This window comes from Berghia stephanieae, chromosome 9 (assembly GCF_034508935.2).
Source record: "Berghia stephanieae isolate SIO BIC M18660-M18661 chromosome 9, UCSD_Bste_1.3, whole genome shotgun sequence".
NCBI lineage: Eukaryota > Metazoa > Mollusca > Gastropoda > Nudibranchia > Aeolidiidae > Berghia > Berghia stephanieae.
This window is the reverse complement of record NC_088368.1, coordinates 6,811,039-6,828,538: the sequence shown is the minus strand read 5'-3', so window position 1 is coordinate 6,828,538 and position 17,500 is coordinate 6,811,039. Positions and strand designations below refer to the sequence as shown.

Below are 17,500 nucleotides of genomic sequence, written 5' to 3'. Positions count from 1 at the left end.
TAATATTTGATTTTGACGAATAATGTAACATGACATTGGATGTTATTGTATTTTGTATAGCAATTATTTGAAACTCTCGAATGTACTCGTACAAGTCGGACATGCCAAATGAATGGAAAGAGAATAAATTATACCACGAATATTGAACATGCCACTTATTTATGTATTAGAAATTTAATTCTCTATATTATCAATTAATTGCCATTGTATACTAATTATATAATTGATAAATTGTATCTATGAATAAAAGTTTCACAGGGCATTTAAAGGTTTTTAGAACCTATTAGCTCTTAAACGATACGATACCATACGATACTATTTAGCCGGACGCTATGTTTTTTTTTTAACATGAAAGCAATCAATAAATCAATAAATATAAGACTTTTTAGATTTATAATTATAATAACAAATGATTTTATGACTCTCTTATAAAAAGGGGGCAGCGTCGCTCAGCGCTAAGGTCTTTGTTCGTCGTACCCAAATGGTACTGAATTCGATCATCCGTCGCTGCGCTGCCCGGACTTGAGCAGGTCACCTCCTCCTAACTCAATCTGCGGCGCTAAACTGCGGCTTATGCCTGGGTTATTCCAGTCTTCGCTTGGAATAATAGGCCCTCGAGACAAATTTCCCTTATATTAGGGTGAATAAATGTAATTTTACTTAATTATCTCCCCCCCCCCGTCTTCCCCACGATAAGCGACGATTTGTGTAAAGAAAGGCAGAATTAATCAAATTATTTATAACAGAAGATCAATAATTAGCGATAATAAATAAAATTATTATTCTGTCTCGAATCATTGACTTGAATGATCACAATCCTTATCTATCAGGACTGTCGTAATCTTGGAAAGAAATAAAAAACGCGTATTTAAAAATTTAGCCAGAAAAATATCGATCGGTTTAAATGACCCTCATCTTGGCAAAAAAAACAAACAAACAATTCTCAAACCTGGGACCTCGCAAAGTCTTTAATAAAGTCCCACCTTTGATAAATTTGGCCAGGTTGAGTGTCATTTGTTTCGATAGATATTTGAAGGACGAGTTTTCTGGCCAAATTTATTAATGCGTGTTTGTTTTTCTAGAGTACGGCATTTAACTGATTAAGCAAGGAGTGGAAAAAGAAATTATCATGACATGTACAATTGAGATATTATCGAATTAGTTGAAGACATTTAATTTTATGCTCCACCAATACTGTCGTACTCTCTCTGGAAAAAACCCATAATATTTGAACATTTGGTCAGAAAACTCGTCCTTCATATATCGATCGACTTAAATGACCCTCATCTTGGCAAAAACGCTCAAATCTGAGACTTAGCGAAGTATTCCTTGAAATATCAGGTTTGTGAATTTTTGCCAAGATGAGGGTCATATAAATCGATGGATATTTGAAGGACGAGTTTTCTGGCCAAATTTGTTAATGCGTGTTTTTTTCCCCCCAGAGAACGGCAGTTAACAGGAGTGGAAAGAGAAATTACCATGACATGCACAATTATCGAATTAGTTGAAGACATTTAATTTTATGCTCCACCAATACTACCGTTCTCTGGAAAAACCCATATTTTAACATTTGGCCAGAAAACTTCGCGAAGTCCCAGGTTTGAGAGTTTTTGCCAAGATGAGGGTCATTTAAATCGATTGATATTTGAAGGACGAGTTTTCTGACCAAATATTCAAATATGGGTTTTTTCCAGAGTACGGCTGTATTGGTGGAGCAAAACATGACCAAGATGAGGGTCATTTAACTCTCTCCTTACCAGCCATTTTCAGGATTTCCCCAAAACTTCACATCCAACTAAGACAAAATAGATTTTTTATCACTCAAACACAACAGCAGAAAAGTTCTTCAGATACATAATTTCTTTAGCAAAACATGCTCTACAACCCACTGTCCATTTACTTTAAATTTTATGATGTACAAAAGAAATTTGAATAAGAAAAATGTTGGTTGTATCATAACGAATGTGACGATTCTCATATAGTTGGTAAGGAGAGGGTTAAATCAATTGATATTTGAAGGACGAGTTTTCTGACCAAATGTTGAAATATTATGTTTTTTTTTTCACAGAACGACAGTATTGGTGGAGCATAAAATGAAATGTCTTCAACTAATTCGATAATATCTTAGTTGTGTGTGTCATGATAATTTTTCTCTCCACTCCTCGCTTAAACAAGTATTCTAGAAAAAAACAACAGGCATTCACAAATTTGGCCAGAAAACTCGTCCTTCAAATATATATCGATTTATGTGTCATTCAACTTGGCCAAATTTATCGAATGTGGGACTTTGTTGATGACCTCGCGAGGTCCCAGGTTTGAGAATTTTTTGCCAAGATGAGGGTCATTTAAACCGTTCGATATCTGAAGACGAGTTTTCTGGCCAAATTTTCAAATATGGGGTTTTCCATAGTACGGTAGAAAAGTAGCTAAGCGTCTCATTGGCTTAGAGGAAGGGTGTCTCGTCTTGTCACAAAGTCAAGCATGATGAACGTGGTCATTGGCCGGATGGGTGACAGTGGAAAATTGTGTAGTGTCCTTGGGTAAGGGCTTAACACACATTACCCCATTCGACTCAGGTGTCAATGAGTACCTGGCTGTGGGCAGTGACAGAATTGTAAAAAGTGTGCATAAATCATTGACTTGGATGAATGCATTCCTTAAGCAGGGAGTGGAGAGGGAAATAATTGTCATGACACGCATAATTAAGTTATTAAGTATTTAAAATGTTATGCTCCACGAATGATTTTGGGCTCGGTGAATCAGCGTCTCGTAACATCAAGATGTTTTTGTGCTTCCGCAAGGCGCTGGGCTCTCTCTTTCTCTCTCTCTCTCTCTCTCCCTCTCTCTCTCTCTCTCTCTCTCTCTCTCTCTCTCTCTCTCTCTCTTCTCTCTCTCTCTCTCTATATATATATATATATATATATATATATATATATATATATATAAACTTCCTATAGTCAAAGGAGAGAATAAGTGAGCAGGGTGAGAAACACACACACACACACATATATATATATATATATATATATATATATATATATATATATATATATATATATAATTTAAATTATGCCTTTTCCGCTACGATATCATAAGACACCGGTCGCCTAGGCATTCCACGAAGGAATATAGATAAATTCATCAAACAAGATGTCTGATGTCAACAGGAATCACCCATGTTGTCCAAATGAGCAAATTGGGGGTTAATAATCTTGCTCAAGGAAAAAAACGAAAGTGCCTGAAGCGGGGCTCGAACCCGAGTCCTTCAGGGCCACAGTGCAATGCCTTAAACACTCGGCCACTTCGCCCACTTATAAATTATAAAAACAAAACCCATGAAATAATAGTGCTCAACTGTTGGATAAAAGGAGTTATTCATAAAATATTTCAAGTATAATTATGATCAACTTCTACAATATTGTTTCGAGCATTCGAATGCTCGAAACAATATTGTGGAAGTTGATCATAATTATACTTGAAATATTTCATATATATATCTATCTATTATATATATATATATATATATATATATATATATAATATATATATATATATAATATACATATATGTATATATATCAAGGATTACTATAATGAAAGGATTGACATGTGGAATCTTCAGCCCCCGCTAATGGGGGCCATTGGTTGGATAACGATTTCAAGCAAAACTACTACTTTTCTTCCTTGGTACAATTTCCTTGAATTCGCAATAATTGATTCTGTTCTTATAATTTCGCTTCTTTATAATAAATTGGTCAATTGGCGGCCATAAGTTTTAAATAATATTTAATATGTCTTGAATGATATGAAAATATACAAAAAGTAGTGAACTATCAACAATTTTACAGGAAAGTATGAACTAGCCCTCTTACAAACTGAGTGATTGGGTTTGTTATCTTTTTTTTTTTAAATCGAAAGTACGAATCTGCTTTCAATACCTTTTAATAACTATGGCTACTTTATCGAAGCAGAATCTTTGAAAAGTGGTAAGTACCAATAATAATTGCGTAATAATTATTTAAGAAATGTTAAGAATCAGCATCTGGCTGTGGTTTCTGCAGACGATAGTTGGACCCCTTGTCGAGTCGCACAGATATGGTTATCAGACTCCGACATCCTGATTTGGATTTACTTTTACTGTTTCTTATTTTATTATGGCCTGTGGCTTTATATTTATAGCTTTTTTTCTATATGGTTAACTGATAAATATTGACTTTATGTATTAGTCTAGTATTATAAGTCTATAGGGCCCTTTTTTCTCGTCACGTCAGCTTCACAACTTGAACAGTCCTTTCTACTCTACTGCAGTTGCTAAGTTTCTATATTGAATTTCTAGAGTCTAGATAACTAAGAATAGTTAGTGGGTCTTATATTACCATATATGATGGAACTTGGACTCTGAATATATAGTTATGCCTATTACATGGATCTGGTGTTGCTGATATGACTGTCAATCGTATGGGACTAGTACTTTGAATATATATATATATATATATATATATATATATATATATATATATATATATATATATATATATATATATAGTTTTGCCTCATTGATCTGAGATGTTACAGTTACACTCACTCAACTCACTCACCAAACTAATTATCTCTGTGACTATGGGAGGGAATTATGGATCTGATGCTACTCCATTGACTGAAAGGAATGAACTAGTAGACTGAATATATAGTTTTGTCTCAATGATCTGAGAAGTAACTCTATTAATTAACTCTTGACTACATGGAAGGGAACTATGGATCTGATTCTGATGCTACTCATTGACTGTAAGGAATGAACTATAGTCAGATTTTTTATGAATGGCGCATGTTTTTCTTGTTTTTCTCAGATTTCCTTCAATCAAAAGTTGTAAAACTTTGTGTCAACCTCCGAATCAATTTCTATTAACTGAATAAACATTTTGGCCCGTATTGTGATGCTATATCATAAAAAAGATTTCATCTTCACGACTTATAAAAAGCTACTTTAAAACCCCTGTCATAAAATTAGAGATTTTACACTGCTAAAATTGTAAACATTTTCGCACCACAAAGTAAGATGAATTCATCGTTTTTCAAAATAATCTTGTGACACAGTAGTTCCGGCTAGTGGTTATGAGTTAACATCATACTATTTTCCGAGTAAAAGCAACACACATTAACTGTGATAAAGTAACAACGTATGTAGCTTGCATCCAATTTTTACTTTGTAATTTATTGATTTTTATTTACATCACGTCGCAATTACCGAAGACTGATATGAATCTCTAGCTTTAACTCATTTAAACTAGTGATTAAATACTCAAAATTGTCAAATTAACAATGAATGTTTATATTTAACTTTGAAAAATTGTATCTATCCATGAACATTTCACTGAGCTTTTTAAGTTTTCTTTTAAACCTATAAGCTCTTAAACAATACGATATGATACTGAATATCTATCGGTTCCTCTCTCGTAAAGCTGCGAAAAGAAGTCTACTTGTATCTATCGATAAGCCATTAAAGAGGACATCTATGGAATTGGAATTTCACAATCAACCCCGCGTTTCGCATGTTATTGTTGTTGAACACAAGCACATATTTGTGGAAACATTGTATCATAAATTGATGGATTTCTACTTTTGACTGGTCTACATTAAATTTATGTAATCCTCTTTGGTATAAATAACAAGCTATTTATAAAAAATTTGAAATCAAAATAATGTTGGAAGCGTGTAATGTTCACTTTCATTTGTATTCATCAATAACTTATATTGATTGTTAAAAAATGTAAACTTGTCTGTCGTTCTTTAATATTCGGATTCTGTGCGAACATCATATTATAAGTTTCAATTAGCTGAACATTCCGTTTTAACAATTTTTTTCCAAAATGGATAAGCGGAAAATCATATTTTTGCAGCTGTACATCGTGAACAGCTGAGAAAAAGAAGAAAAAGACGCGCCCCTTATTAAAAATCCGACTATTGTACTCTGAATATATATTGATCTGATATGTTACTTTATTAATTAACTGTATGAATATGGAATGGAATGGAACTATGAATTTGATGCTACTCCATTGACTATATTGAATGAACGAGTACTCCGAATGTTTTTCCTCACATGAACTTTTGCCTCTTGAGGGTCTGATGTTCATGGACGTTTTTTGTTAGTAAATTCAAGTTTAGGAAAATTTTGGTGTTGCGAATTGCAATGGTAGCTACAATAAAGCCAACAAATGTTGTGTGTTCAGATTGCCTAAAGAGGAACCAGAACGGGAAACATGGTTAAACAAACTCCCTCCTCATGATGATATTGAACCACAACCGACAGAATTTGTTATTTGTGAAAGACATTGATCTGCAGGTGTTCCAATGAAAATTCTTCTTGGCAGACCGATCGTCCCTTATAGAGATGAAATAGTGTTCAAAAATTTATTAAAAATTAAAAAATCGAGAGATCCTAATTATAACTACGATATATGTAGCGCATCCTTTAATAGATATTTTGGTATTCATATTTTTCTTGGGATCATCCTCCACAGATTACCTCCCTTTGTTGATATTGTACATCTCCTTTCCCTTTCATCTAATTGTTCACCCTCATCCTCATCATCACTTTACATGTACATTCATTAATCAAGCTTCTAAAGAAATTATCCTGAATCAATCACTATAAGGTCAGTTTTTAGAATATCGAACTACTCATCCTTTCCGGTTCTTGGCTAGACTTATTTACTGCTGATAATAATAATAATAATCATTAAATATTTTTGGGACCCAAAATTCACAATCATTCTCTTAAAAGGTAGATCTTGCCATATAATGCCCCTGCTGTTATTTTGGTTTGAATTTTCTATATATTTAGTTGGCCCCCACTAGCGGGGGCTGAAGATTCCAAATGTCAGTCCTTTCAGTATAGTTGTCCTTTATATATATATATATATATATATATTATATATATATATATATATATATATATATATATATATATATATAATTCTCTCCTTTGACTGTAGGGAAATTCTTAAGCGTGACAAACAAACTGTAATGGTAACTACCACTTCAAGGACTTATCCGTCTCCAGATATAGCCACTATCACCACCATCACACCATCACCCCCGCCACATCTACCACCGCCACTCGCCAAAACCACCACCCCGTTTCGGTATAACCAAATGCACTTAATAATAAATTATAGTAACAATAAGATGAGAGGACACTTGTAACTTTGGAACACTTTCTCCTTAGTTGTTAGGGATTTTGTATCCTGTTCGCAGTAAAACTTTTCCTTGCTTTTGATAACAATGTGTCTATAACTAAGACTTTCCATAGCCATCGTAAATATTTGCCGGACACGAGATAGAACCCTCTATGACTTACAGTTTAACGTTGTTTTTAAGGTTTGTGCACCGTCTAGTGAGTTGTCATTAGTAAAGCTCAATGAAACAAGTCGTCATTGGTTGAACTATTGAATACAACTCACGATTTGTTTTCTTTTGTTCCAAGGACTTGTCTTTTCGCGTCATTTTTTTGGTCAGTGTCAGGCTATAAGTTAACGATGGATACGGGCTTTCCTGGTGCATTCATAGTGTTAATAGTGTTTATCAACTATCAAAGAATGGGAATGATCTATATTATATTTCCATGTGCTCAAGATCATTCGTCGCTTTGCAAAATGTGCTCAAAGTGCCCCACGTTGTGAAAAGTGCTCACAGTTTTCGAACTGTACATTATTACGATTGGTCATTTTGTTCAGCGTGACACATGTGTATATTTACAACTTTCATAAACAAAGCAGTGTGTTTACATTTATTAAGAAATATCCAATCCTTTGACAGCAACATATCATGTGATCGATGACCTGGTTGGACGAATACCTGAATATAGATCGCTCCCATTGACCTGTATAGTCATGTACTTATATACCAGTCTGATAACGCAAACTGTTATGAACTCATTGTTGTAATGGAAATACTTTCAAACCCAAACAATATAATATTATTGTCCATTGAAACAATGTTAAATCAAGCCCATCATTGCGCTCGGTTATCAGACCTGCAAATAAGGGCACGATGATTTTTAAAATATTCTTTGCCAAGTTTCATTTAATTTATTAACATTTGATATTTCTTTTATATTTTACCAAATTGTGTTGTGATACAAAATTATAATTTCCATACAAGGATCAATAAAGTATATCTTATCTTATCTTATCTTTATATATTGAATGAATGAAGGTGACCTCACTCGACTCTTTGTCATTGTTTTTAGATCGCGAGGTTGGTGATACATTCTTAATGAAAGCCCCCTTTTTCGGACTATAAACGTTTATTGATTTAAAACATAGTTGTGTATATTGGTGCGATTGATCCGGCGGGCTGAGGTGGTGAGTATGTATCTTATTATTTAACCAGTTTGCAGTCGTTCTCGGGAAAAAAACTCGTATTCAAAAATTTGGCCTTCAAATAGCGATCGATGTAAATGACCCTTGGGACAAACTCTCAAACCTGGGACTTTGTTAGTATCTATCCATCGAGTTCTGTATTTTACAATCTCTCCCCCCCCCTCCAAAAGTATTTTTTAAAAAAATCATAATTTTAAAAAATCAGTTTGGATTTAATTGGACTTTTTATCATCTCATGTCATCCTGACATAAAACCGTGTTGAGGTAATTAACAAAAATGAATGTAATTAACTGCTTCAAAAAAAAAAAAAAAAAAAGAAAAAAAAAAACAAAAAGAACAAAATACCAAACATGGAACGTCCCGGGCTGAAAACTCAAAACCATTCTTCAACTTACAAAAAAAAAAAAAAAAAAAAAAGAAATTAAATCATAAATAGATTACTAATAAATAACGGATCGACGGCATAGATCATAATATATTCGGTACGCCCTTTCTGAATTAATTTTGAGCCCGAAAAATTCCGTGTACGAAACATCGTTCTTTTTTGGCAGCTTTTATATTCATTGTTGTTTATTACTATTTTTATTTTTACAGTCCAAAGCTTCTAGCAGCTAAAATAGGCTTCAACAGTCGTGACGTCACTTCCCTCGTAATGACGCATAGGAACTTAGAAACTGGTTCTAAACTATCGGAACAATGGCGGACGCCCTTATGAAATACTTCTCCAACCAGCACAAAAGTGTATCCAGAGGAGAAAAACATTATAAATCTGATCGTGTTTTGACTTTTATACATTCTGATCACATGACATGTGAAAAAGTTCTAACCATCATGAAGAATAAAGAGTACCGATTTTCTTTGTTTAGAACCAATATGCTCGTTTCTGGGCGGACGTGACATCAGACTATTGAATCTAATTGCCTTATGACAGCTGCATTGGAGACGTTGATCATATCATAAACATTAAATTAACCTCTGTGAACTTTGGGTTTATTTTTAATTAACAGTGACATGATATTGAATTGGTTGAACTTATATTATCAAAGAGCATAATATTGCCAGACTTGACGCATGTTGTTATTATGTTTGGTCACGAAATGTTTCACTCTTTCAGTGCCATTGGCCGCACTGTGCGGCCGGAGCAGAATCTGTACTCCTGGCCAATTGCCGCGCAGTGTGGCTGATCTTGAAAGGTAAAAAAAAACAAACCAAAAAAACCCCCAAAACAATAATGTAATCCAATCCAACTTTCTACAAAGTACTATAAATTGAACCAATGGTATCATTTCTTTCATCAGAACATACAATTGGATTCAATAGTTTGATGTCACGTCGCCCGGCAACGGCGGCCATCGTGGCTCTAAACAAAGAAAATTGGTACTTTTTATTCTTCATGCTGGCTAGAACTTTTCATATGTCTTGGGATCAGAATGTGTAAAAGTCAAAACATGATCAGATTTATAATGTTTTTTTCCCCTCTGGATACGCTTTTATGCTCGTCGGAGAAATATTTCATAAGGGCGTCCGCCATTGTTCCGATAGTTTAGAGCCAGTTACTAAGTTACCAAACGTCATTGCGAGGAAAGTGACGTTACGACTGTTGAAGCGTATTGGCCAAGGTTGGGATTTTAATTGAGTTTTTGAACCGAATTTGAATGTCGCGTTGTCTTAGCTTGTCATTCTCGTGTTGCCGCCATCAGGTGTCAGCCATTTTGTGACAGAAATGCGTATATTATAGCCTCAGCGCTGAAATGTTTTATATGCATTCATTAAAAACAAAATGAGAATGTTTATATAATGTGATAAGCGAGTGTCACACCATAAACACAATGTCGCATATCTGCATTTTGAATCTTGATCAGAATTCATTTAATTAACCCATGAAAGGTAGTGATTTCTATTTAAAATTAAAAGTGACGATCGACGTGTACATATATGCAGGTCTGATATCCGAACACACTTATGAGCCTAGTTTAATATTGTTGTAATGGACAATATTTTGCGTCATTTTTTTTTTTTTTGAGATTTCCATTACAACAATGAGCCCATATGGAATTGGATTATCAGACCTGCATATAAGTGCACGTCGGTGACTGACAATACATTCAGTTGACTTCTCAATAACCCTGGCCACAATACATTAAATTAACCTTAGAACCTACTGGTTTTATTTATCATTGATGCAATGCGTTCAAGTAAAATACTCATAACATACACCAGGCGGATTGATGTACCAACCTACAAAACTATGTATGACCATGAACGTTTATAGTCTGATTGAAATGATCTATTGATAACTAATCACCAAAAATGGCTGTCTAATAACAATAAACAAAGTCCTGGGTTCGAACCTGGATCGGCTCATAGTTAACTCCTTGGAAAAGGCTCTTTACTCACATTCTCTTACCGTAATCAGATGTAAAATGTGAACCTGACCGTTAACAGTGTTTTCTCTGTCGGAAAAAAAAAACAAAATAAAAAATCGCCTAACAGGCGTCTTGTATCGTTCTACGTCTTACGTGTTGAAGTTGGTAATGGACCCTCTGTAAAGCGCTTTGAGCACGTTTAGTGGATAGTTGGGCATATACAAGTTCCCGTATTTTTTTTTTTTTTCACTTTTCTGATCCGTATTTATCCCGACATAATACCGTTTTGGGACGATGAGTCACACATGCTAAAACTCATGTGCAGCTTAGTGACTTAGCGGTATGAATTTATAAACAAGTAGTATTTATCCCGACATGATACCGTTAGGAGACGATGGGTCACACATACTAAAACGCATGTGCAGCTTAGTGACTTAGCGGTATGGCTTTATAAACGACAATGGAAATATAAACGTACATGACTTAAAAACCAGATCGACCGCAAAGAAATATTTATAAATAATATGAAATTGAATGTAAGCTTTGATTTTATTACAAGAACAGATCAAATGAACGTTTCGGGTTTCCCATTTATCAACAAAACAGGATGGATGAAAGAAACACTACAGATGAATGAGATAATGTGGTAGTGGCGTTGTTACATTATCTCATTCATCTGTAGTGTTTCATTCATCCTGTCTTATTGATAAAGGGGAAACCCGAAACGTTCATTTGATTTGTTCTTGTAATAAAATCGAAGTTACATTCAATTTCATATTCTTTATTTCTTCGAGCTTCGAGCAGCAAGACTTCATTAAAGACATATTTAGCACGTTATTTCTGTTATAACATCTTGTTTTGCATTTTATTCTAATTTGAATCCGTTACATTCATTTTCGTTTATTTCTCTTTTTTTAAATGTTTATTTACACATTGTATTATATTTCTGTCTGTACTTTCATCCTCAGATCTACACGCAAAGGATATTTACAAGTAACACACCACCGTCATGTTTGGAAGGAAAAGCTTGCTGAGAAATTGATTGAAGCGTTGAATTGCGACAACAACAACAACAACAACAACAACAACAACAACAACAACAACAACAAAAAAAAAAAAAAAAAAACGTGTTCAAGGCACTGGTATAAATAAAATACAAAACAAATAAAAAGAAATAGAGAAGAGAAGTAGTTTTACTCCTAAAATTGAAAGTCATCACGCACTCCCGACCACACACACACACACACACGACACGCACTCGTACACACGCGCGCATGCTATCTAAACAGATGTGTTGTCAAGCATAAGAAGACTTACTTTGCATCAATTCTTGGAAAAACAAAAAAAACAAAGCAGAACAGGATTGAAACCAAAACCCAATACTAATCACATTGGAATTTATTTTCACTCTTAACACGTGTGAAACACAATATTCAATAATACTTGGAAAGCTGCTCGTCCTGCTGTGTTCAACCTACACACTGTCAACATTTTACTCAATAGGAATCAGAAAATTTTCCTCTGAACAGTACGTCCTTGTTACATGTACTCTTTCTACACGTTGCTAACATATTAGGAGTTTATTTTAAAACGTTGGCAATCATTGACAATTGGATAGTCCATTAATTTTTGAATTTGAAAATGACGCAGAAAAAATATTTCATCGCAATGAGTCTTTTTGTCTCCACAATCGCCATTCTATTTCTAGCAGTCTCCGGGGCAGTGACGGAAAAAATCTTGGACATACCTTTACTGGATTTCGGGTTATTGTGGGCGAAAGCTGCCCATAATGTGCAAAACAGATTTATATCATCTCTCATGGAAGTACCGGATATGACGTCACCGTGGTTTTATGTCAAGGTTGTGACCGCGTTAATTTCTATTTATGGATTTTGGTGGATTTTTCTTCGGCCTTTGAATAGGGTGAGGAAACTAGGCGATATTGGATATATAGCAGAGGGAGAGATGACGGTAAAGGAAACAGCCAACTTCGTCCAGAAAAGGCGGCGAGTAGGAACTACTCCCCCCGTGTATCCAAATGGATGGTTTGGATTGATGGAAAGTTTTTACCTCAAAAAAGGAGAGGCAAAAACAGTCAGCTGTTTGGGTAAGTTGCAATTTAATTTGATTGTAAAAGATGAAAATTAAGTATACTGTATTGGGGGGTCCCCGATAACTCAGTTGGTAGAGCACTCGCTTCGCCATCAAACAGATCGAAATTGATCATAGCCATCGTTAAGTTATAGCCTGACACTGAGACCCAAAAGGACTGGTCTTTTGACGTCATTATTTGGTTTTTGCACCGCGTAGTGAGTTGTCGTTAGTAGAGCCCATGGAAACAAATGGTCCATTGGTTGAATTATTGAATACAACTCACGATTTGTTTTCTTTTGTGGCCAAAGACTGGTCTTTTGACGTCATTTTTTGGTCAGTGTCAGGCTATAGATAGAATGCGCTTGGCCAAGGAGTTCACAACATTGCCATCCGGAAGTATAACGGACCAACACACACACTCTGTGTAACCATTACCTTTTATAGTCTGGTTAATGCAGTTTAGTGAGAACAACTCACAAACGCGGATGGCAAAAACAATAACAAAGGCCTGAGTGACGTTATCTGCATACTATCTATAGATAGTATGCACTTGGCTAAGAAGCTCATAACATTGCCATCCGGAAGTATAACGGACCAACACACAAACCTGTGTGTATCCATGAACGTTTATAGTCAGGTTAATACAGTTAAGTGAGCATTACTCATAAACGCGGATGGCAAAAAACAATAACAAAGACCTGAGTGACGTCATCTTCGAACTATCTATAAGTTAACGAGGGCTACGGATCGATCCCGTGTTTAGTCGAGATTTTTTTCTTTCGGACTCCCCTGTCCACCCAGTAGTAATTGGGTAGCTGGGTCTGTTAAATCTGGCGGTAAGTACTTTGTTTTAGATGAGCATCCTATTCAAAGGGTAGCAACTCCGACTCCACGGGCTTTATGGCTCTGAAGGACTGCTTTATTGGTTATACTCTCTCTCTCTCTCTCTCTTTCTCTCTCTCTCTCTCTCTCTCTCTCTCTCTATATATATATATATATATATATATATATGTCTGTCTCTCTCTAACTCTCTCTATTTATCTCGCTCTGTGTTTCTGTTTGTCTGTCTCGCTCTCTCTTCTCTCTCTCTCTCCCTCTCTATCTCTCCCTCTCTCTCTCTGTCTCTCTCTCCCCCTCTCTCCCTCTCTCTCTATGCCTGTCTCATTCTAACTCTCTCTATTTATCTCGCTCCGTGTTTCTGTTTGTCTGTCTGTCTGTCTCTCTCTCTCTCCCTAACTCTCTCTCTCTCTCTCTCTCTCTCCCTCTCTCTATGTCTGTTTCTCTCTAACTCTCTCTATTTATCTCGCCCCGTGTTTCTGTTTGTCTGTCAGTCTCTCTCTCTCTCTCTCCCTCTCTCTCTCTCTCTCTCTCTCTCTCTCTCTCTCTACCGCGCCCCCTCTTTTTACTGTATATATATATATATATATATATATATATATATATATATATATATATATATGTGTGTGTGTGTGTGTGTGTGTGTGATAGAAAGACAGAGAGAGATAGAGAGAGAGAGAGATTGAGTGAGAGAGAGTACGAGAGAGAGAGAGAGAGAGAGAGAGAGAGAGAGAGAGAGAGAGAGAGGAATGCGGAAATATAAAAGCTCTCCATTCGTCTCCATCCGATTGTATTCAATCTCCAAACAGAATTTAAATTTTAATCTCGTTTTGCACCGCGTGTCATTTCTATCCATGCACAGAATAGGTAATCACGGGACTCAATTGTTCACAACACTCTGATCTCGTGCCAGTCTAAAAATAGAATTTGCTCAATGCTATTAAGTGGCAGCGAATAAAAGGGAACGATTTGTAATGATATTATAATCCTAAAAGGTTTTATATATGTGACCCTTCGCCTCAAAACGGTATTATGTGGGGTTGGTTAAGATGTTGAAAATTGAATTTATAGCCAGAAATATCAGACTTGTGTTGAGTTTTGTATGTTTATTTGAAGAGAATGGATACCATACTTAAGGGTGCTAATGCCAACAATTTATATTTTTTAACCAGTTTAACATTTAATTCGGCTTTTAAGCATATGGTTTGTTCCGACATAATACCGTTTTGAGACGATGGGTCACATAAATATATATCATTCTTAAGAGATCCGTTGGAATATATGGGTATATTGTGAGAATGCACTTCACAATCGGAATTTCCCGATTTATCACGAGACAATGGGTTTTTTTTCACTCTCGATTTGTCTGACCTCGTATAAGTGTTTTTTTTTTTTTGTGTGACGTCAGTTATTGCCCCGAGACGGAACAACAATAGCATTGCTTACCACTCTACCACCTTCTCCCCCCCCCCCCCCCCCCCCCCTTTTTTCCCCCATTCTCGCGACATCATTTTCAACTGGATTTGTCGATCCTATGACAATCGACCACTATTCTTTTATTCTCTCTCTCTCTCTCTCTCTCTCTCTCTCTCTCTGTCTCTCTGTCTCTCTCTCTGTCTCTCTCTCTTTATCCCTCCCTCTTTCTCTTTATACCTCCCTCTCTCACTTTATCCCTCCCTCTCTCTCTCACTGTCTCTCTCTCGCTTTATCCCTCCCTCTCTCTCTGTCTCTCTCTCTGTGTGTCTCTCTCTCTCTCTCTTTATCCCTCCCTCTTTCTCTTTATACCTCCCTCTCTCACTTTATCCCTCCCTCTCTCTCTCACTGTCTCTCTCTCGCTTTATCCCTCCCTCTCTCTCTGTCTGTCTCTTTCTCTCTCTCTCTCTCTCTCTCTCTATATATATATATATATATATATATATATATATATAGAGTATATATATATATATATAGAGTATATATATATATATATATGTGTATATATATATATACACACACACCCATATATAACCCGCAATATACAAATAGACACTCATCATCAGCAATAATCATCATACTACTGAATTGTGGACATTTACTTAGATCGAGCTGAACATTTTGAGTCATCAACGATCACCATCGGTTCGGCAATAAAGTCTGTAGGTGGGCGCAAATCAGTCTGGCAACAGGGCGGTCAGATAGCGATTCACATCACGAAATGACCGATCATTATTCCCATCCAAGGCCTCACCTACTTCCTAATCCCTTAACTACGCTGTCGTACTCGGGAACCCCCCCCCCCCCCCCCCCCCCCAAGGGGTCCCTGGTCGACAGCAACATTTAATTTGTAGGACGGGATACGACGTCCGTTAGGCGATATTACAATTTTTCGGACAAAGACAACGCTGTTAACGGACAGGTACTCATTTTACACCCGAGTACGGTGAGAGAATGTGAGTAAAGGCCTTTTTCCAAGGACTCAACTATGCGCTGAGCGCGAGGCTCGAACCCAGGACCTTCCGATCCGAAAGCGAGTGTCATACCAATAGACCACATAGCCGCACAAACCCATATTTTAAAATTTGGCCAGATAACCCGTCCTTCAAATATCTAACGATTTAAATGACCCTCATCTTGACAAAAAAAAAACAAAAAAAAAAAACTCTCAAACAAAATTTACAAAAATAAAGTGACGATTAACCCTCTCTGAACAACGAAATTAAAATAAGCCAGAGGAATAACAGACTAATTCACATGAAAACCAAAAGACAAAGATATTTGAATCCTACACTTCAGGTTGATTTTTATTACATGGCATAATTTGAAAGATCCTATATTCGCTTTAACATCTAGTTAATGCATGTTTACACGGTGCTGTATTTACATTCTTTATTATTTCTTTACACATTCACATGCCATACTGTCCTTTTATTTTTTATCAACCTGTGTTGGCTGCTGCTGTTGTGTGCAATCCTTCCCAATCTATTTAGAAAAATCTATTTACATTACAAATCCATTTCTACAAATCTATCCTACCTTCATCTCCGATTTTTATCACTTTGTTTGTACCTGCTGGATATTCTATGAATATATTATTATATTTTTTCTGTTTATTTTGTTTTAAAATTAGCTTCGCACAATGTTTTCATCAATTAGTTTATGACAGTGTATTATTTTGGGCTAATATAAGGATGAAAATTATGTGTAACTTTATAATAGTTGCCACTCAGAATCATTAAAGTATATTATTATTATCTTTTCTTAAATAATAATTTGATTCAACGGGGATAGAATCTCTCTCTCTCTCTCTCTCTCTCTCTCTCTCTCTCTCTCTCTTTCTCTTTCTCTCTCTGGGTGGAGTTCCCGACCTCCCACAATGGGCATGGAGGTACTTGCTGTGTCTTCTATCCCCATGTGTTTTTTTTCCAATGGCGTCTGTCTTTGTCTTGAGATGAGATTACTTGGTTTTATCCTGACCCTGGATGGAGTCCTTGGCTGGGAGGGAAACAGTCGAATGTATAGTTATAGTTTTGGGAGATCATCTCTGTTATGCACTGTTATTTTTATATTTTTAACATATGATTTGTAAATATGTGGGTGTGTTCCTCTTAGTTGGATCTTGTTAAGACTTTTAGGTGATCTCAAACTAAGTACAATGATAGCGTGCTCTTGAAATCTAAACCTGTTCCCTATTTGAACCATTCCCCTTTGTTTACTTTTTCTTCAATTTCTTTTAATTGTACATCAATAATGTCTTTACTATCCAATTTTCTTCCTTTCTACTGGCGCTCATATGAATCCACTGGGATAAAATATTGTGCATATATAATATCTTGTATGTTT

General features: G+C 35.7%; 1 protein-coding gene across 5 annotated transcripts in view; it reads left to right on the top strand.

Moving 5' to 3' along the window:
* LOC144979570 (cholesterol 7-desaturase nvd-like) overlaps positions 1-17,500 on the top strand; it is a 134,861-nt gene that overhangs the window by 73,453 nt on the left and 43,908 nt on the right. Inside the window, exons 1-3 of one of the 5 annotated variants that reach the window (XM_078926305.1) lie at positions 7,237-7,248; positions 9,499-9,577; positions 11,719-12,857. In XM_078926305.1, the coding sequence (XP_078782431.1) occupies positions 12,392-12,857 (466 nt within the window). In that variant the 5' untranslated portion in view covers positions 7,237-7,248; positions 9,499-9,577; positions 11,719-12,391. Of the gene's footprint in view, positions 1-5,136; positions 5,177-7,175; positions 7,380-7,930; positions 8,173-9,498; positions 9,578-11,718; positions 12,858-17,500 lie in introns of those variants that run through there. The other 4 variants (XM_078926307.1, XM_078926306.1, XM_078926308.1 and 1 more) reach the window with 4 other exon arrangements.